A 22,391-nucleotide genomic window follows, 5' to 3' on the forward strand; every position below is an offset into this window, starting at 1 on the left:
TCCTCTAATAACTCCTGACTCATTAGAAACTTCTGATTCCTTCACTGAGAATTTTTTCTGAGTAAGAGCTACATAAGACTGCAGGATTTGCCCACTATTATTAATATTCATTTTGGGACTTCTAGTATAACATAAGTCAGGTTGGTTTTGTTTTTTCATTTTTAAAAGGGAAATCACACTGCCCTATACATAGACATATTCGAGCGTAAGTATTCTGTGCCACAGGACTCTTTTTTCCCCTCTTTTTACAGATCCAGACTAACACGGTTACCCCTCTGATACATGTCCTCAGAGTCTTATCTAAAATTAAAGTGCAAAATTCTTCAGGTGTCTTGTTCTGTAAAGTGTCTCATCTTGCTTTTGGGTTCTGTAAAAATATTTTATTTTTGAGCAAAGGAGGAGAAAAGAGTAAATAAACAAATAGTGTTGTAACCTTTCTGTGATAAGCAGTAAAAAGAGATTTTATACTAAAGAGATAATTACAGTCTTTTATGTTGGTATCACTTTATTATGATTGCAAATGTAGTTTTAAAAGCAATTCTAACTGTGAGGGGGAAAGATATTCTGCATTTGTAAGACATTGTTTTTTGGGACAAATTTTAAGACCTGGGGAAAAAAATTTAATCAGGTAAGTACTGTAGCTTTGCATTGTCTAAGGATAAAAAATTTGTGCACTTTATCTTCCAAAGAGAATTAATAATAATAGAGAATGATTTAGAAGGTATGCAAATATAATGTTTATTAATGAAAGAGAGGGGATCCTAGGGTCATCCTTGGAAGGGGTACCCCCAGCATTGTTAAGGAACAATGTGAGAAAAGAGAGATGTCCCTGGATCTGTCCTGTTCTCTTTTATCTCCTCTCACTTGTCCTACCACCTGGGTCCTACTGAAATTAGTGGGGTCTGCCTTAAGTGAGTTTGCTTTTTTCCTTGTAAATCAGCATTTGATTGTAGTAGCTTTAATTCCTATCTTATAAACCACAAGCAAATTTATGATAATCGGTAACTGTATTATATTATGATGTTCATCATGCTTTTTAAAATTTTACAAAATGTGTAAAAATTAGTAACAGGTTAAAATAACTGAAAAGAGGGCGCAGTGGACTACTTTTTGAATGTCAAAATACAGCTGCATTCTTAGCTGAGGAGTCCTTAAAACTGTATCTTGGTTTTGAGATTACAATTAGGGCACACTAAAATAATCATCTAATTCAGATCTCAGAGAAGATTCAATGTTTAAAGTAAGTTTTTAATATAGAGGTTGTCGGCCTTAGATAAGCGTGGTCATCTCTTGACATTTAACACTTGTGACACTAAGGTGCTGACTTCTGCTCTTTACTTAAAATGTTAAAAATAAAATTTAAATGTTTTGTTGCTCACATCATACAACTTGAATAGCACCTTTCGCATCAGTGTCATGTCTGCACCATGTCTTTGTCTATATTAGTACACTCAATCATTTGTGCTTTGATCAGTTGTTTCATTAATAGAATCACAGACAACTGAGTGTGTCCACACTAGCCACCCTCAGTCATTGTAAGGTTTGCATTTGCATCCACAGCTGCTGCTGCTGCTGGCTTCACAAGGCCCCCCTCCCCTCCTTGCCATGCTCCTTTCTGTCTTCCCTCCTTTTGTAATCCCTTCAGGTTTGTCCCTGCAACTTGTCCAGCAAACTAGAAGGGTTTGTTCAGAGCAAGTGTCAGCTGGTAATTGCACACATGTCATCCTTATGTGTAGGGCCCTACCAATTTCACAGCCATGGAAAAACCTGTCACAGACCATGAAATAAGCCCTTCCCTGTGAAATCTGATCTCCCCGAAATCAGCCGGGCTGGAAAGAGACAGGACTTGTCCTTCCCCCGCATGGCTGTTATCAAAGGGAGATCAGGCCCACCTCCACAGGCAGCACAGAAGTGAGGGTGTACCACCCTACCCCTACTCGTGGCTCCTGCCCAAGCTTTGGGGCTGCTGTCTCTCCCCCGCCCCCCCACCCCCCGCTCCTGCATCTGAAATCATGAAATTGACCAGTTTTAAGACCCCATGGCCCTGAAATTGACCAAAGTAAGATTGACCAAAGTGAACCGGGAATTTGGTAGGGCCCTACTTATGTGTCTCAGTCTTAACTCCACATTAAAAAAGTTCATTTGCATTTGACTTGCCATTCATTTAACTAGGGAGACATGTTTTGTGTTATGTTGTCAAGGAAGCCCATGGAACTAAACTTTCTGAAGTCCTATAGTTTTTGCTCTGACTTAAGGCAAAGCTACATCCTGAACCGAGAGCACTGACGAGGAGTCCTGTGGCACCATAAAGACTAACACATTTATTTGGGCATAAGCTTTCTTGGGTAAAAAACCCACTTCTTCAGATGCATGGAGTGAAAATTACAGATACAGGCATAAATATATTTTGGCACACGAAGAGAAGGTGGAGAACCAATGTTGAAGGTCAATTCAGTCAGGGTGGATATGGTCCACTCCCAATAATTGAGGAGGAGGTGTCAATAACAAGAGAGGGAAAATTGCTTTTGTAGTGAGCCAGCCACTCCTAGTCCCTATTCAAGCCCAAATTGATGGTGTAAAGTTTGCAAATGAATTGTAGCTCTGTAGTTTTTCTTTGAAGTCTGTTTTTGAAGTTTTCAAAAGAACTGGCTAATCTTGAGCTGCATTTTGATGCTGAGGGTTTAGGACTTTGGAATGTATTGTTAGAGAAAACCAAGGCCTTGTCTAAAAGTGGTCGTTAAAACAGAGTAAATAAAGATAATTTGGTTTGAAAATGCTTGTGCACACACAGCACAATCCCTTATAGCAGTGCTTCTCAAACCCGGTCCGCCACTTGTTCGGGGAAAGCCCCTGGCAGTCCGGTCCAGTTTGTTTACCTGCCATGTCTGCAGGTTCGGCCGATTGCAGCTCTCACTGGCCGCGGTTCGCTGCTCCAGGCCAATGGGGGCTGCGGGAAGCGGCGCTGGCCGAGGGATGTGCTGGCCACCCTTCCCGCAACTCCCATTGGCCTGGAGCAGGGAACCGTGGCCAGTGGGAGCCGTGATTGGCCGAACCTGCAGACGCGGCAGGTAAACAAACTGGCCCGGACCGCCAGGGGTTTTCCCCGAACAAGTGGTGGACCGGGTTTGAGAAGCACTGCCTTATAGAACACTAACTCCACATTTATTGCAAATTCTGGAATCCTCTTTCAAAGTGAACTGATTTTGTAGTGAATCAGGTTAGTTCAGCGTATTCTTCATTTGCATGCAGTGCTGCTGCTTGCTGCTTATTAGTCCTCCATTAGGTGGTCCCATATTGCTTTGCAGGTCCCCTGCTCTGGTGTCAAGTTTACTGGATGCACTGTCTCCTGTTTAAAAGCTGGCACGTGGCCAGATTTTGCCTATTTGCTCCTGGATTTGAAAACACTGCAATTGCTGCAATAATACTACAAAATCCTATGACATACCACATGCAGCTGCTTGGAGACATACCACATGCAGCTGCTTGGAGCAGTACCGGGATCCTGGATTTTATTGCTATCTGGGGAGAAGCATCGGTGCAGGAAGCTCTTTTGTCCAGAGAGATCTTTTTGGGATAGAGATCTTTTTGTGGACATTGCTAGTCAGAGGTCATGATCTAGAATGCCAACAAGTATTGAATAAAGAGTAAACGGGGACATGTAACTTGTCCAGTTTTGGAAGTGCTGGACAGGATTTTGCACAACTACATGATCAACCAAAGGTTGTGGAACCTGTTACCTGCTCTGTTTCCCCACTGCAAAGACAACCAGCAAGACTTATTGGAGGATGAGCATGAAGATGCCAATGAAGAGAACTCCCTGGAGAGCCAGGATCTATCTATTCTTCTTTGAGTGATTGCTCATATCGATTCCAATTAGGTGTGTGCATGCCACATGCACAGTTGGAAAGTTTTTCCCTTAGCTGTGGAGCCCCTTGGAGTGGGGCCTTCGCGGTGCTCAATATGGGATCCTGCCGACCCGGAGCCTCCTCAGTTCCTTCTTACCGCCAGTGATGGTAGTTGGAACTGTGGTGTCTTGTTCTGCAAGCTCTCATGTTTCCCTAGCTTCCCTTTCGGACTTTTTTTTTTTTTTTTTTAAAGTTCTTAGTTCTTAGTTATTGTAGTTCTAGCTAGTAGTTAGTTAGCTGTTGGGTTCTCCGACTGCGTTCTCCTTGGGGGACTTACAGGCGTAAGTCCCAGAGGTTCAAGCCCTGCAATAAGCCCATGCCAATGAGCGACCCTCATGACGCTTGTTTAAAGTGTTTGGGGGAAGCACATCAGTCAGAAAAGTGCAGGATTTGTAAGGGCTTTTGCCCCCAAACCAAGAAGGAGCAGAGCTTTAGATTGAAACAGTTCCTTATGGAGGCAGCACCTAGACTGCAACCCGCATCAGGTCCACCTCCACAGGCAGCGCAGAAGTACCACTCTCACTTCTGTGCTGCAGAAGCCTCAGAGCTGGGCCCCGGGCTTCTGACTCCATGACTCTATTCCCGCTACTTCCTAATCCCCAAAGCCAAAAGGTGTCTCAGACCCATTCTAGACCTGCGAGGACTCAACAAGTTCATGCTGAAGTTGAAGTTCTGCATGGGTTCTCTCATTACAATTATTCCTTCTCTGGATCCAGGAGACTGATACGCCACCCTAGACATGAAAGATGCATATTTTCACATACCGATTCGCCCCTCCTCACAGATGCTTCTTAAGGTTCATGATCGACCAAAAACATTATCAGTTCATGGTCCTTCCCTTCGGCCTGTTGACAGCCCTACGAGTGTTCACCAAGTGCATGTTGGTGATAGCAGCCTCCCTCTGAAGGAGGCAGGTGCAGGTATACCCTTACCTCAATGATTGGCTGCTCAGGGGGCACACCAGAGAACAGGTGGAGTTGCAGGTCCATCTAGCCACATCCACCTTCAAGAGACTGGGTCTCCTCCTCAACATGAACAAGTCCACCTTGTATCCAACCCAGAGGATAGAATTTATTAGAACAGTGTTGGACTCGGTCAGGCAAGAGCAAGCCTGATGGAGTCCCAATTCCAAGCCATGGCAAGCATCATTCAATGCATGAGACAGTACCTGACCACTACAGCAAGGAATTGCCTCAGTCTCCTCGGTCACATGACGGCCTGCATGTACGTGGTCTGCTGAGATTCAGGTCTCTACAGACGTGGCTCACTTTGACATATTGCCTGGGGTGCGCCAGCCTGTGACTAGTGGTCATGGTGCCACAGCAGATGCTAGAGTTACTCCAGTGATGGTTCGATGTTCAATAGTCTGCGAAGAAGTTCCATTCAACAGCCCTCAGCTGTCCTTGTTTCTAGTTACGCACGCATCAGCTCTAGGTTGGGGCACACATCTGGGAGATCTCTGAATGCAGGGCCTCTGTTCACAGGACGAGCTCTTTCTCCATATCAATATCAAGGAGCTCAGAGTGGTGCGACTCGCATGCCAGGCCTTTCAGTCTTGTCTGCAAGGCCAGCACATGGCAGTCATGATGGACAATACCACTGCAATGTTCTACATCAACAGCAGGGTGGAACCTGGTCTTTGTCCCTCTGTCAGGAGGGCTTTCAGGCCCTGGGAATTCTGCATAGCCCACTCCATTCACCTGGAAGGATCATATCTGCCAGAAGTCCAGAACGTACTGGCCGATCACCTCAGCAGGTCCTTCCTCAGCCATGAGTGGTCCATCTGGCCAGACGTCCACCCCATCTTCCAGAGGTGGCGGTTTTCCCAGGTCAACCTGTACACCACTCAGAGCGGCTATGTCAGCTTTCCACCCCAGAGTCTCTGGATGCTCCGTCTTTGCCAGTCCCATGGTTGGACGGTTCCTCAAGGGTCTGGACGGCTACATACCCAGATTAGACAGCCTGCTCCTGTGCGGTACCTTAATTTGATCATCTCCAAATTAATGGGGCACCCATTCGAGCTGCTGGTGACTTGCTCCCTTCTCTACCTATCATGGAAGGTAGCCTTCCTAATTGCCATCACATTAGCAAGAAGGGTGTCTGAGTTAAAGGCCCTTACCTCCAACCCACCTTAGACAGCTTTCCACAAGGACAAGGTGCAGCTCAGACCTCACCTGGCCTGTCTGCCTATGGTGGAATCACATTTCCATCCCAGCCAATACATCTTTCTGCCTGTTTTTTATCCAAAGCCTCATACCAGTAGCCATGAGCAGAGGCTGCACTCCTTGGATGTTCAAGCGTTAGCCTTCTATATCGAACGCTCCAAGCCATTCAGGAAATTGAACCAGTTGTTTATAGCGGTGGCTGACTGTATGAAAGGCCTACCAGTCTCATCTCAAAGAATATCTTCCTGGATCACGTCCTGCATCCGCACGTGCTACGAGCAGGCTGAGACACCAGCCCCAGCATTTATGGCACACTTCACAAGGGCACAGGCCTCATCAGTGGCATTCCTGGCCCAGTTCCTGATCCAAGAAGTCTGCAGGGCAGCAACTTGGTCCTCGGTCCAGCTTGCCAGAGATGATGCAGCTTTTGGCAGAGCGGTGCTCCAATTTGCGATTCCATAACTCTGACCCCACCACCTAGGTAAGGCTTGGGAGTCAGCTAATTGGAATCGACATGAGCAATCACTTGAAGAAAAAACAGTTACTCACCTCATAACTGTTCTTCGAGATGTGTTGCTCATATTCATTCCAAACCCATCCTCCTTCTCTGCTGTTGGAGTAACTGTCAAGAAGGAACTGAGGAGGCTCCGGGTCGGCATGGTTATATATTGAGTGCCATGAAGGTGCCACTCCAGGGGGCTCTATTGCCGACCTGCTGGGTGCTACTAAGGGAAAAACTTTCCTACGACTATGCATGCGGCACGCACACACCTAATTGGAATGGATGTGAGCAACACATCTGGAAGAACAGTTACGAGAAGGTGATTATTATTGTGCTATACTGCTATGCTTCCTTCTATTCTGGGTGCCCCATGGTCACAGCCGTGGTAGGTGGATGTGAGTTAAGAGCTTTGCTGAAGCTGAGTCTCCCCTGCCTCCTTTAGGCCATGCTGGTTGTTCAGCCCTCCTCTGCCCCATACGTGTTTCCAAAATGATGGCTGCTCTGGCTGGACAGTCAGTTTCTGTCTCCTGCTGAAGTCCTGGTGATTGATTGGTGTTAGGCCCATGCCACAGAGAGCACATGCCCATTTACCTGTTTTTCTTTCCCCTTCTTTCATCTGTCCTTACCTGTTAGTTGCTCGATGTCCTCCTCGTCTTCCTTGTTCTCATTCTGCTTCCTCTGCCACTGAAGCGCCTGCTGCTGCTGCAACCAAATCATCTGCTTGATGGTGGTGGGTGAAGTCCAAAGCAAATTCTTCTGGCTTTGAATTCCAAAATACAGTCCAAGCAGCCTCTGAATATTTGAGCATACCAGCGTAGTACTATAGATCACTGTTGGGTTCATACTTTCTGAGAGCAATTAAAAAATTACACTGACCTGCCAAGAAAGGGGAAGCATGGGGCAGAGATGAGGAAACATGGGATTTTTTAAAAACTTGAACTTGTCTGGCTTCTGCTATGCATCCCACAATGCACATTGAGAAAAATCCCAGAATGCACGGTATTCAGCAGCAAAGCAAAGGATCGTGGGCTGCCCTTTGAGAATGCCATGCTGTTAGTAAGCAGCAACCTACTGCCCTACATACACACTGATGCACATTAAAAGAGGGTGCACCATCCCATGTGCACACTATTAGTTAGGCTTGTGTGTTGTGCATTACCTGACATGCATCAAAAAAAGCTGCAGCTTAAACCCAGACAAGCCCTTAGGGGCATTTTCATTATTTTTATTCTAAAATTGACAATAATCCATGTAAGAGTGGGTGTATAGCATGCAGCTATTCCATTCAATAAACACAATAATACAGGTGAGGAAAGCCAAATACTTGATATTGCAACTACTATGTTAATTATACTTTCTGAAATTCATGAAAATTCATGTAGGAAGTGTTTAATTTATTTAGCATAATCAAATTATTTTCAAGTAGTGGCAGTAGGCCAGTCTTCTGTTCTGATTCTTTCTCTCTTTTAAAAATAGAAATTCTATATTATTAGATATTCAGATGAAGCACAATAGTTGTGGACCATGAAGGTAAAGCTAAGGCTAAGAATGTCGCAAGCATAATTTTAGAGATGGAAGGATGCGATTCCTCCCCTTACTCCCCACTAAACTTTCAGCCTGGTTTGGAGAGGAAGCAAGAGAGGTGAGGTGAACTCCACTTCACAGGCGGAAGTAGTATCCGCAACAGTGGGAGCACTTTAAACACTCCTGCCTCCCCTTAGGAAAAATACCAAATAGCTGGTGAATGGAGAGAAGAGTTCCAGAAGGGGGAGCCAGAAGGCCAAGTAGCGCTTCTTTCTTCCAATATGGTGCTGCTGCACAAGTCTATAAACACATATGCATGCTGGTACCATTTCAAATGAAGGGGGAAGAGTACTGTGAATAGAGAGAGTTATTCCCTTCCCCTATTGGGGAGATAAAGAGCCCCTGGTATTGGGAGGGGTGAAGGGGACATAAGTTCCTGGTCCAGGGAAATATGGGAGTAGGGAACATTGTCTGGATTTGAAGAGATGTAGGACTTCTGGCATTAGGAGGTGAGGTGGTGGTACAGGTTCTGAACCTGGGGGATTATGGAAGAGAGGGCCGTGGGTCCTGGTGTGGGAGGGCTAATATGGATGAGGGGACATTGAGTCCCTGGAATGGGGAGTATGCAAGGGGGAACATACAGCCCCTGGCATGTAAGGAGAACATAAATACTTAGTTGTATCTAATTTTGTTTTACATTATCCTAGCATTGTTTAGTGGATGTAAATGTGTGGTATAAATGGTATGTAGTGGGGCACTGATGACATGTTTGGAAAAGGAGAGGTGAAGAGGCTGAATTTGCCTGCTCAGGAGCTAATTGTCCATCATCACCCCCCACAGTCTTTGGATCTGAATTACTTCTCTAGTGTCTGTTCTTTGTTCCTGCTGCTGTTTTCCAATACAGTTGATTCCAGTTAACAGAATTTATGCACAACTTCTAGCATGGTGCTAACTATTAAAACTTCTGTTGCCGTCAAAACATCTAGTGTCAAAATCATTGTTGTCTTTAGACTGATGGTTACTCCAGATTCATCACAGGCTAGTGCAAAGCTATTGCAAAGTTGCTGGAGCGCCTTGTCACTGTGTGCAAAAAACACTGTATCATTGGCAAAAAGAAGTTCTCTTAACAGCTGAAGTACTGAAACAAGGAGGACCGGTTGTACTTAAACATCTGCACAATGTCTTGCTTGCCTGCTAAAGGGAAGGAGAGGCACCAAAAGACATGAAGGATGCAACATCGTAACTGTATACAAACAAAGGAGATGATAGATTGCAACAACTACAGAGGAATCTCTTTTTTGTGTTGGCAAGGCATTTGCATGGATCATTCTCAAGAGACTGAAAATTCTTGCGGAACGTGTATATCCAGAGTTAGTGCAGCTTCTATGCCAGTAGATCGACTATCAACATGGTCTTTGCACTAAGGCAATTGCAAGAAAAGTGTCAAGAACAAGGAAAAACTGCTCGGTGGCCTTTGTAGATCTTACAAAGACTTTTGACTTTGTCAGCAGAAAGGGACAATTCCAATTGCTAGAGAGAATTGGTTACCCTGCAATTCCCCTAAATCTGATTTGAGCCTTCCATGACGGCATGAAGGCTGCAGTCCAGTAGGATGGTGATCAACCTGAAGTGGTGTGAAACAAGGAAGTGCTTTGACACTAACACTCTTCCATATATTCTTCTCTGTTGCTTTGCCATGCTTTCTCATCTAGCATCCGGGGTGTATATGGTCATAAAGATCAAGTGGAAAACTCTTCAACATTGGATGTTTAAGAGCAAAAGGGAAAATCAAACACCTATGTATAACTAAGAATGCGAGTCTGTCACAGAAGTCATAGATTCTGTGATTTTCCGGGAACTCTGTGACTTCTGCAGCAGCCGGTGCAGCTGGCGCGGGGGCCACCTGAGCAGCTCAGGCAGCCCCTGGGCCAGCCACACTGGCTGCTGCTGGGGCAGTCTCAGGCCACTGTGCCTCCCACCCCAGCAGCAGCAGGCATTTGGGTGCTGGAGGGAGCTCAGGGCTGAGGTAGGGTGTTGGGGTACAGGAGGGGGTGAGGGCTTCAGGCGGCACTTATTTTGGGGGCTCCCTGGAAGCAGCAACATGTCCCTTGGCTCCTAGGTGGAGGCGTGGCCAGGTAGCTCTGTGCGCTGCCTTCACCCGCTGGCATCATCCCCATAGCTCCCATTTGCTGTAGTTCCCTGCCAAAAGGAGGTGCGGAGCCAGCGCTTGGGGCAGAGGCAGCACGCAGAGCCCCATGGCTGGACCTCCGCCTAGGAGCTGAGGGACATGTCGCTGCATAGAGCCAGGTAAGGAGCATACCAGGCTGGCCAACCCCCTCCCCATAAGCAGCAGCAGGGGTTCCAGGCTGCACGCTGCTCTTTCTCCCCCCCCCCCCCCCAGCACCCAACATTTAGTCAGGGGTATATAGTACAAGTAATGGATAGGTCAGTGACCATGAACTTTTGTTTATTGCCCATGACCCGTCCACGACTTTTACAAAAAATACCCATGATTAAAACATAGCCTTACCTATAACACATGTAATAAGGAAGTGATATACAGGAGTTCTGATAGATTTATCTTTATTTTCTGGCTCCAGTCACATGGTCAGGGTCACAAAAGATCAAATACCTGTCGTATTAAAGCAGCCAGTCTTCATTTACTCCAGTGACTACAGTTTATTTTTTTTAAATCAAATGCAAATAATACATAATATCAACTAAAAATAACTACAGACGATTACAGCCAATTAATAAAATACCCAAATAGGTATGTCTTGGCTGAAGGTCAGGGTAAATGAGAAGATTATTCTGCCTCTTTTTGGAAATCTGTTAATGACTCATATCTTTGAACCTCATTGGTTTTCTCATCACAATGCTACTTGTTCTCAAAATAGTTCTTTCTGCAGTGGACTATTTAGACACTATGGGCATGTCCAGGCTAGGAAACTTATTTATTTATTTATTATTTTAACCTTGTGTTAGTGTTAGTTTTCACGTTGTTATCAGGTTGAGGGTAACTTAACTAGTCAACAGGTATGAAAACTACAAACTGCCTTATTCACACTAGGATTTTACCATGTTAGCTAACATGCTTTTAAAAAAATACCAAAAACTTTTCTCCAAGCCTCTGTCAGCATATCCCTCTCATGTAGACACAACTTACACTGACAGAAGGAGTTTTTCTGCAAGTGCAGGACTCTGCAGTTTCCATTGGCTGGGAACCGTGGCCAATGGGAGCTACGGTGGCAGTGCCCGCGGGCAGGTGTAGCGCACAGAGCCACCTTGGCCACTCCTAAGCCTAGGAGCCAGACATGCCGGTTGCTTCCAAAACGCTGCCTGAGGTAAGCGCCACCTGGTCGGAGCCCACAAATCCCTCACCCCCTCCGGCACCCCAACCCCATGAGCCCACACCCAATCTCCCTCCAAGAGCCTGCACTCTGAACCCCCTCCTGCACTCCAACCCCCTGCCCCAGGCTCAGCCCGGAGCCCCCTCCCACACTTTGAACCCATCAGTCCCACCTCATAGCCCAGAGCCTGCACCCCCTCTCACACCCCAACCCCCTGCCCCAGCCTGGTGGAAGTGAATGAGGGTAGGAGAGAGTGAGCGACGGAGGGAAGGGGGATGGAGTGAGCAGGGAGGCGCAGGGGTGGGGTAGGGGCGGGCAAGGGTTTTGGGGGTTTTGTGATTAGATGGTTGGCAACCCTAACTAACTAGTAGATCATGGCCCACACAATAATGTGGGATTAAGGAATTTGTGTCTGTTTCTTTCTTGGCTTGGCCTCATGGGAAGAGCCTTAAAATTGTATTTTTGGTAACATGAGTTTAGGTAATCTTGAAGATCATAAATCAAACACAATAGTGTAATACTCAGAAGTATTTTAAATGGGTACTTTTGTTATAGTTTCTGAACATGTTTTCTTTTAATATTTTAATATTTATTTCATCATTTTACCATATATATATTTGCTCAACCCAGTATATTTTATAATGATTGATACAAACTTATAACTTCTGTTTGATATTAATATTGCATTTTTCCTCTACAAGGCTATCTCAAATATAAGCATGCTTATAACTGGTATCTTAATTTTATTGTACATCAATTTCTCTCTCTTTTACAGTAGGGGAAGGTGAGGGGCAAAAATATATATATGGATTGGACTGAGCCTCCACTTTCACAAAGGCCTTATTGTTTCCCCTCTTATGACTTCCTTTCTCCCTATATATGTCTCCCATGATCATGAATATGCTGTGTCTAGGAGGGCTGGATGGGATTTTCGTAGAAGTCAGTTTTTCACTCATCACCAGCTATCCAGGTGGAGCAGCATGATGATCTTTTTAAGCCCCTGCTGAGGAATGAGACCTAGACATCTTCTGGAATTCAGAAATTCCAGGTTTTGTGATTGACAGCATATAGTGCGACAACTAAGCCACTGAACTAGCTGCTTCATCTCTGATCTTTTCCGTATTCAGTTCACATCTTCAAAAAATTTTCCAGCTGGAAAATGTAGCTGGAATTGAGACTGATCTGTGCCTCTTTACATTTTCATAAAGTAGGTTGATTCCTGCTTTTTACACCTATGTTATATCACATTTGCTTGTTTTGCTTGTTGTAGTGCTTTGCTTATAGCTAATTGCATACTTCGTACTTTCTGATGATTTTTATTCTGTTTCTAGGAAAAGCTCTTGTCGCGATCTCTTCAAAGAGGTGAAGATCTTCAATTTGATCAGGTAGGAAACACTTTTTTATTTAAGATACTGCATTGTCTGTTTTTGTTTTTTCAGGCTTTATGGAATTAAGATGTTCTGTGCAAGCGGAGGCTAGCAGTTCTACTGTTCAGATGATTAACTTAGAATGTTACTGTACTGGTTTATGTTAAATAATTACCAGAGATAAGAAGTCTGATTTTTGTTACCTACTCTAAAAAGTGATATAATATACTCATAGATAAATAATTTAAGGATGACAAATCCAAAATAGGATGTAGAAATGAGACCAGGAGCTGAATGATAATAGTTATATGTTTCTGGCTTTGTCACAGACTTCATGTAACCATGGGCAAGTCATTTTAATGTTTCTGTCAAATTTCCCCATCTCTAAAATAATGATAATTTCAGTGATTTTTGTAAGGCTCAATTACTATAAGGTACTTTTAGATCCTTGAGTGGAAAGCATAATAGTCATATGATGTATCCTCTAATCTGTTTAATTTTAGGATTTTATATAGTGCTCCTTACTGTATTCTCTAATGCCCCACTGTATTTCATTCATTTAAAGGGAACTACTCACAGGGCTTGGCTACACTTGCAGATGTAGAGCGCTGTGAGTTAAACCCACCTTCGTAGAGCGCAGTAGGAAAAGCGCTGCAGTCTGTCCACACTGACAGCTGCAAGTGCACTGGCGTGGCCACATTTGCGGCACTTGCAGCGGCATTGGGAGCGGTGAGAGCACCTCTTCCCATTTTGGTGCTGTGGCTTGTGGGAAGGGGGCGGGGAGTGCAGGGTATTCTGGGTCCTGTCCCAACAGCCCGTGATGCATCAGTTCGCATCCCAGAATTCCCTTTGCTTCCGTCCACATTTGGCGCCATCTTTCAACGTTTTTTGTATTGCACGCTCTGTCTTCCCTTTCGGTCTGCGGGAATGGAGCCTGAACTGCTGAGGAGTATGCTGACGAGTCTTGCCAGCACGTCACGTTTGGCAGTCGAGTTATTCCTTATGATCCAAAGTGACAGTGAGAGCTCCGATGATGGTATCGACTCGAGTAACGCATATGACATGAGTTTGCTTGTGGCATTCATGGACATGCTCATCACCGTGGAATGTTGCTTTTGGGCTTGGAAAACAAGCACTGAGTGGTGTGATTACATCGTCATACAAGTCTGGGATGACGAGCAGTGGCTGCAGAACTTTCGGATGAGAAAAGCCACTTTCATGGGACTGTGTGAGGAGCTCGCCCCCCACCCTGCGGCACAAGGACACAAGATTGAGAGCTGCCCTGATGGTGGAGAAGCGGGTGGCTATTGCAGTGTGGGAGCTGGCAACTCCAGACAGCTACCAATCGGTCACTAACTAGTTTGGAGTGCGTAAATTGACGGTTGGAATCATGTTGATGCAAGTTTGCAGGGCCATTAATCACATCCTGCTCAGAAGAACCGTGACTTTGGGTAACGTGCATGACATTGTGGCTGGCTTTGCACAAATGGGTTTCCCTAACTGCGGAGGGGCGATAGATGGCACGCATATTGCAATTCTGGCACCAGCCCACCTAGCCTCAGAGTTAATCGAAAGAGGTATTTCTCGATGTTCCTCCAGGCGCTTGTGGATCACCATGTGCGTTTCATTGACATTAACGCAGGCTGGCCCAGAAAGGTGCATGACGCACGCATCTTTCGGAACACTGGCCTATTCAGGAAGCTGCAAGCCAGGACTTTTTTTCCCAGACCAGAAGATCACCGTAGGTGAAGTCGAAATACCCATTGTGATCCTTGGAGACCCTGCTTACCTTTTAATGCCGTGGCTCGTGAAACCCTACACAGGGAGCCTTGACAGCAGCAAGGAGTGGTTCAACAACAGGCTGAGCTGGTGCAGAATGACTGTGGAGTGTGCTTTTGGCCGTTTGGTGCTCTCTGTATGGGAAGCTGGACCTGGCTGATGACAGCATCCCCGCGGTTATATCCGCGTGCTGTACCCTTGATAATATTTGTGAAGGGAAAGGTGAAAGATTCACTCAGGCATGGAACTCAGAGGTTCAAAACCTGGAGGCTGAATTTGAACAGTCAGAGAGCAGGGCTGTTAGAGAGGCCCAGCGCGGGGCTGCAAGGATTAGGGATGCCTTGAGGGAGCAATTTGAGGCTGAAAGCCACCAGTAATGTCTGGTGCCCTCACAGGAGTGAAGTGCAGTGGTTCCAATGTTAAGTAGGAATCTGTGTTTGCTATGCTGACTTGCAGTGCCTGTTTCTTTCCTGGCTAAGGTATCTTTTATTTTATGCAATAATAAAGAATGTTTTCAAAGCCAAAAAATCCATTTATTGAAAAGAGAGACAACTGCTTGGGAAACAGAAAGGGCCAGGGGAATGGTACAATCAGAGATTTGCGTATGTCCTGTCTGGAGTGCTGTGCAATGACTGCTGCACTTCAGGATGGCTATACTGCATGGTGATGGGGGTTGAGTGCAGTGGGTACGGGGTCATAGTTTTCAGGACTGGGTGATGAAGCTACAGGTGTTGGAGGCCGCTGGTGGCGGTAAGAACCCGGATGTTGGGGAAAGTGGGTTGGAGGTGACATGGGAGGCGCAAGGGAAAGAGTTTTGGGACAAGGGCTGGAGGAGGTGGGGGGGCAGGCGTGGTTGTGCTCCGCCTGCATTGCTATGAGCGCCTGTTTCGAATCCGTTTGGTGCTTAGCAGCCGCTCTGTGCTTTGGTGCCGGCGATCTGCATTCTGCTGGTGGACCCTCCTTTCACTCTCCTGTCACTCCTGCACTTTTTGATTTTCATTACTTGAATGCTGCATTACTTCATTCAACATGTCTTCCCTGCTTCTGCATGGCCTCTTTCTGATTCTTTGGAGTCTTTCGGCCAGTGATAACACGAATGGCTGGGATCTGAAGGTTGCATCTGTAAAGGCAAAATGCAACACTTAACAGAGGGAGCATTGTTCACACCAGACAGAGCAATGATTCCCCCATACTTAAGGGCAAGCACAGTGTACACAATAGCATAATTTGCCCATCCCAAAGCAAGCACACATAACCCACAGGAGCCCCATAATGGTGAGTAAGCACAGGGTCAAGTGTGAGTGATTGTTTCATGGCTGTACTGTCCTCTGGGTTTCTGTGCCTTGGGGAGAGCCAACAGCGGCAGGGGGCCCCTATACTGAACACTGTCCCCACATTTTTCACAGGAGTTCATCCTAGAAGATATCTCACTTCTGAGGGTGATCTGGGAAGCAAGGGAGGGTCTGCAGTGTGGCTTCCGCCCTGGCCCATATGCAGCTTGCCTGTGTGCAGCAATGGTCCCCCCCGCCTCTCACAGCACAGTGGCGCGGACAAGTTAGCCTGACTGGGACAAGGACCACAGTGGCTCTCCCGAGAAACCTGCGCAAGCGTATTGCCCAAGGTCTGGATGAGACATTGGAAGAGATCACTGAGGCCGATTACCGCGATGTGAGAGAGCACATCAACACACTATTCCGCATCTAGGCGTGCATGCGGCCCTAACCCTCCTTGCCCCAAGACCCCGCACTGAATAACTTCCTTCCCAAAATAAAAGCTGCTTACCAGGAACCTCCTCTGTTTGTCCTTCCCAAGCACTGGCTGCCGCGACTGCCTACCTTCCTCCTGGTTTGCGAACAGCTCCTGGCTGCATGCATCTAAGGATTCTGGGGTGTCTTCCTCTGCCTCAGCACCCTCACTCCCACTTTGCTGCTGCTCCTCCTCCTCCTCCTCCTCCTTCCTTGTTGGACTGGGCTCTGAAGTGTCCATGGTGGTCCCCAGAGTGGAGGTGGGGTCGCCCCCAAGTAACGTGTCCATCTCTTTGTAGAAATGGCACGTCGTGGGGGCAGCATGAGAGCGGCCATTTCCCTCATGGGCTTTGTGGTAGGCATTCCGCAGGTCCTTCACTTTAATCCTGCACTGCAGTGCGTCCCGGTCATGGCCCCTTTCCATCATGTCCCTTGATATCTGCCTGAAGGTATCGTAATTCCTACAGCTGGAGCGCAGCTGGGACTGGACAGCTTCCTCCCCTCAAGTACTGATGAGGTCCAGCAACTCACCATTGCTCCATATTGGGGCTCGCCTGGTGTGTGGAGGCATGGTCACCTGGAAAGATTCGCTGATAGCACTCCACGCCTGGCTGAGCAAACAGGAAGGGGATTTTCAAAATTTCCAGAGAATTTAAAGGCAGGTCTGATGGTTGGTCACCTGAGGCCAGGGCAGTAGAGTTCAAAGTGATGACCAGAGTGGCTAGCACAGGCATTGTGGGACGCTTCTGGAGGCCGATCAGAGCTCACTATAGGCCCAGGGCATCCTCACTGGCGCCGCGGCGCTCCAGCGGGGGCGCAGCAAACGTTATTCCACTCGCTGAGGTGGAATACCAGCAGCGCTGTAGCTGCAGAGTCAGAGCGCTCTATGTGCCTTACCAGTGTGGAGAGGGAGTGAGCTAGTGCGCACGGGGCTTCTTTATTGCGCTGTAACTCGCAAGTGTAGCCAAGCCCACAGTGTGTAAAGTTAAGGGTATGTGCAAGTCTCTTCAGGAGCAGGGCCTTAGTGCTTACCTATATAATAAGATTCCAGGATTGTCATTCCGTTAGTGTGTCACTCTGAAGCCTAGAATGTCTGAGTAAGTGTGAAGTGATGAAAACAGCTACAAGTGTGGTTGAGAACTCCTGATTATTTAGAATATCACTAGATTCAATTATCACTGGGATACAGTCCAGTTTTTAAGTTCTCAGCCATTTTAACTTTACACCCATGTGGTGTACAGCTACAGTAAGACATGTATCTGTGCCATGCCAAAAGCTCTGAACCACTGTGTATTTGGAGGTAACTCAATAAGTTAGCACACTTACTCTGCTATTAATTTGCATGCTACACTTTCATTGGTTGTATACAGGAGACTGTGTGGATGGTGGATTACTTGGCCAAACTGCTACACTCATTCCACAGCATGGGCTTTTATCTATTAGTAATTGTTTCTAGTTCTGTCATCACATTGACATCACATCCTGCAGAGCCCTGCTGGTTTATTGCCCATCCCTAAGTACTTAACTCCTAACTTTATTATTGAATAATATATTGTTGTATGCAGCTCACTATTTGTTTATGTCCAGATCATTTTGGTAGATTGTTCCTTTGCATGTTTCCTCTGATTTGCGTGTTTAGCATTGTGACAGAAGGCCTAGGGACCCTGCCCAAACTATATAGTTCATGTGGGGGGCAGGGGGGAATGCAACCCAAAACAATCCCCACCCTCAGCCTGCTCGAGGAATTTATCAAGTGACCCGACTGAAACCGGCCAGCCAAGGTGGCCTGTGAAAAGCAGTGTTTGAGCTAGGTTGATAAGCCTTTGAAAGGTGGTCATTAATCATTAAAGGGTTTTATTTTTTCAAGGACTATTGCCTAGAAGGAGGAAAATGATACTGGTTTATGAACAGTTTTTGAAGCTCTTTGATTTAAAAAAATTAGGATTTAATAAGCAACTTGACAGGGGACACAGAAAAAGCGTTGGTATTAAGACTTCACTGAAGTACTGACAAGTGGACTAGAATAGTTTGAGAGAGGGGATTGCTTTCAGGGGATGTAAGCCAATCACTTTTCTTTTTTTTTTCTTCGGTAACTAAGGTGAAAGTACCTGGTCTGTTTTCACTTGAGATATGTTAAGCAAACCATTTCTGTTGTTTTAATTCCATTTCCTATTTTTAATCTTGTTTTTGTTGAGATTACTTTTGTTTAGGTTGTTTTATGCAGATGTCCTCAAATAAGAAAACTCCATGAGGTGAGGTGCAGACAATCCTATCTCAGTGAATTGTGTTACTGTGGAGCTGCAGTAGGTAAACCCAAGGAGGGAAGCTGAAAGACTAAGAAGGAGACAATAGTTAATGATGGGTGTTCAGACATACTTGATCATAATTGAATTTACAGCCTTGCTACTCAATATGTGGCATGTGGTTGTGTTTTTGGGTCCCCGTTTCTGATTCTGTTATACTCATTTTATGTAATGTCCAGAGATGGCTAGAACATTTTGTTTAGAAGTGAGGAAATGTCTGAAAGCCAATAGGCAGAGGGAGCTGTTGTGCAACCTAGGTGGTTTTCAGCATTGCAGCAGCTCCTGAAGCAGCATTGTCAACAGAGCTCTGGCTCTGTTGCAGTGGAAGAGGAGAATATAAGGAGAGACCCAAGGGGAAGCTGAATAGACAGCCCAGGTGGAGAGAGAAGGGAGAATCTGAGTTGGAGTGAGGGGATAGGAGAACCACGGAGGCTGCCTTTCTAAACCTTTTCAGGTCAGAACAGCACTATGTTGGAGTGAGAAGCTGAACTCAGCATGAGGAAAGAGCACCACAGCTAGTTAGTCCCTCAACTGAAAAGTAAATACCACTGATTTGCAACTTTTTCTAATGAAAGTATTAATAAAGTTTGCTGAACCCTAGAATAAATGACTTTATAATTGTTGTTCACTTACATTTCTTATTGTTAATGATTGGTCTCCTCCTATGAAGTCATATGGAAGATCTACAAGATACAAATTAATGTGTTTGTAGGGAGAAATCAGAATAGAGCAGAAGAGCTTATAAACTCCTAGATCCTTGAAATACAGAGTAATAAACCAAAAACTATTTTATTAACTCTGTATTACTAATTTTCATATTTTGATTATTTTCTTTGTGTCTAATTTTGACTTAGTCTTTGGGAAACAAGGAATTTGTTATAGTAAAATCTGTATTTTAAAGGTATTGAAAACATACTGAAGCAGGTGGTCGGGGTAGAATGACGTGGATTAGTTTGTGGAAATAGGAACTGTGGCTCTTTGCAGAATTTTTAGAAGAAATACACTGTTTTAGTGGGAGGTCAAAAATTGTTTCTGTCGCTTCACTTTGTGTTTATATATTAAAAAATCCTTACAAAAATAAATGCTGCAGTGGTGCACAGAATTGCAGTAAATAAGATTCTGGGCTCAGTAATGTAGTACAAATGCTGAATTCAGATTTTGAGGTGGGAGTGGGGGGAATAGACAAACTCCTTAGGACTGACCATATCCTGGTCAGAGGAGGCCATAGAGGTTGCTTTCCTGTGTATTGCTCTCAGTGAGGCAGGAGCAGGAGTCAAACTGGAGAAGTGGGAGCCACAGAGATCAGAAAAACTCCTGGATGGGGATTAGTCAACATTCTGCCTCTTAGAGCAAGTGAGTAGGATGAACAAATTAGCTGAAAAATGGGACTATAATTTGCCTTTATTGTAAGCATAACCAGACCTAAGAGAGCCACATAAGACTGTAATTTTACTGTGGAAAAGAAATAATGCTTTAGTCTTCAAATAGGAAGACTATTCTCTTAAATCTCATTGAGGTTTTTTTCCTATTTTGGAAAGAGAGATTCCAAAGTTAGCTAAAAGATGCAAACTCCAAAGAAATACGAAGCAAATCTTTACTCTGAAGCACTTCTAAAATGTGAAAAATTTGAATATTAAAGTATTTAAATATTCCTGGTATTTAAAGCATGTTATAAAGAAGCTATCTGAAGAGGTATTACATTACCAACTACTTTTTATAGTTGATTCATTGTTCTTACTAATCCCCTGCACACTTCAAAATATTTCTTTTTATTTTAAGAAATATTGTTTCCTCCTTGTTGCTAATGCAGCTTGAAATTAACATAGTTTTGTTTACTTTCCTTTTTTGTTTATCATAGGAATCCTATTTAATCTGGAACTGTTGGTGTTTTTCTAACACTAGCACTAGCAAGATTTTATTTGGGGCCTTTTCCACTGGCCATTGTTATCTACAGTCCTTCTAAGGCAGGGGTGGGCAAACTTTTTGGCCAGAGGGCCACATCGGGGAATAGAAATTGTATGGCAGGCAATTGGGGTTGGGGTGCGGGCTCTGGGGTGGGGCTGAGGATGAGGAGTTTGGGGTGTAACAGGGTGCTTTGGGCTGGGACTGGGGGGTTCGGAGGACAGGAGGGGAACAGGGCTGGGACAGGGGTGTGGGAAGACATGCAGGTTCTGGCTGGGGGTGCAGGCTCTCAGGTAGGGCTAGGGATGAGAGGTTTGGAGTGCAGGAGGGTGCTCCAGCTGGGATCGAGGGGTTTGGAGAGCGGGAGGGGGATCAGGGCTGGGGCAGGGGATTGGGGTGTGGGGAGAGGCTCTGGGGTGCAGGTTCCAAGCAGCGCTTACCTCAAGTGGCTCCCGGAAGCAGTGACATGTCCCTTCTCCGGCACCTGTGCAGAGGCACGGCCAGGTGGCTCTGCACGCTGCCCCAGCCGCAGGAACTGCCCCTGCAGCTCCCATTGGAGCGTGTAGGAGCCAGAGTGGGGCCATGCTGTGGCTTCCAGGAGCCGCGTGGTGCTGTTCCCGGCCGGAGCGTGGCCAAGCCATGTGGTGCGGTTCCCAACCCAGTGCCCCGGTCAGAATGGGCTGAGCCGCATGGTGCGGCCCCAACCTTGCACCCCGGCTGGCGTGCTGGAGCAGGGCCACGCTGCGTGGTGTGGCTCGCAGGCTGGCTGTTTGCCCACCCCTGTTCTAAGGGCTCTTCAGGATTGAGTCATTCTCACTAGCACGCAAAGGAAGAGGAAGAGGGCTTCAGGAGCATTTCGTTCTCTGCCCCAGGTAGCCAGAATACCTTCATAGCACATGAGCATGCTGGAAGGTGTGCCCAGTTATAGAACCAGGACACATGCTATGTCCCTAGCAGAATGTGATGGGAAAGGCGTATAAGCCTCCTGCTGACTACATCATATGCTGACATCAGCAGTGTGTGCTAGCCTACGGTGCATCTGAGTGCACTTTACTGTCGGTCAGAGAAAGAGAAATGTGTTCCGCAGTGAGGAATGCTGTCCTGCGCTAGCAGGATTCTCAGTCTAGAGAACACTTTCCATCTTCTCCTCACTGTGCTTGCTGCCTTCGTCATGGGCCTGATTTAGTCCTAAAGTGGAATCAGTTTCCTCTACAAATACTGATATAATGTACAATCTTAAATTTGGGACCCAAACCACTTGATAATGTGGTTTTAAATAAAATGAATATTTCTTCTGTTCCATCATAAAACTATCTATTGAGAAAGGCAATCCTTCTCCCCATAACAAAATAAAAAAAGAAAAAACAAAACAAAAATAGAACAAAAAATATGCAACCAAAAATAAATACGAAAAACTTGCTTTGTGAAAGGCCTGGGATTATTGTACAAAGTTTTAGGGTAGAACTATATAATTATAAAATAAACAAGCAAATAAGAATTGAAAAAATATCTTGCTAGTTTGAAAATGGGATCTCCTTGCAGTAAATATTTTACTGTATTTTTTTAAGAACATGATTAACCAGGAATAGGATATATTTGCTGTCTTAAAAAAGCATATTTGCATTTAAACTGTTGGGATGTTATGTTGGGGGGGAAATGATTTGTATTTTATTGTATGTTTTAGAAAAGATAACAAAATAATTACACTATAGTTTTGCATAAGAAAATCATACAATTGAGAAAATTTAACCTCAGAAAACTATGAGCATACAGCTGAGATGAGACAAAACATGTTAAAATATTTCATGTTGTTTCATTAAAAAAAGTTGTTGAAAAAATGTTTTCAACG

At 45.4% G+C, this 22,391-nt stretch overlaps 1 protein-coding gene across 19 annotated transcripts in view; it reads left to right on the forward strand.

Moving 5' to 3' along the window:
• The window catches only part of FRYL (FRY like transcription coactivator), a 353,094-nt gene that overhangs the window by 135,868 nt on the left and 194,835 nt on the right, over positions 1-22,391 (forward strand). For all 19 annotated transcript variants that reach the window (XM_039539634.1, XM_039539632.1, XM_039539630.1 and 16 more), the window contains one exon: positions 12,778-12,831. In XM_039539634.1, the coding sequence (XP_039395568.1) occupies positions 12,778-12,831 (54 nt within the window). The remainder of the gene's footprint in view (positions 1-12,777; positions 12,832-22,391) is intronic.

The sequence above is a fragment of the Mauremys reevesii genome, linkage group 5 (genome assembly GCF_016161935.1).
Source record: "Mauremys reevesii isolate NIE-2019 linkage group 5, ASM1616193v1, whole genome shotgun sequence".
Lineage (NCBI taxonomy): Eukaryota > Metazoa > Chordata > Testudines > Geoemydidae > Mauremys > Mauremys reevesii.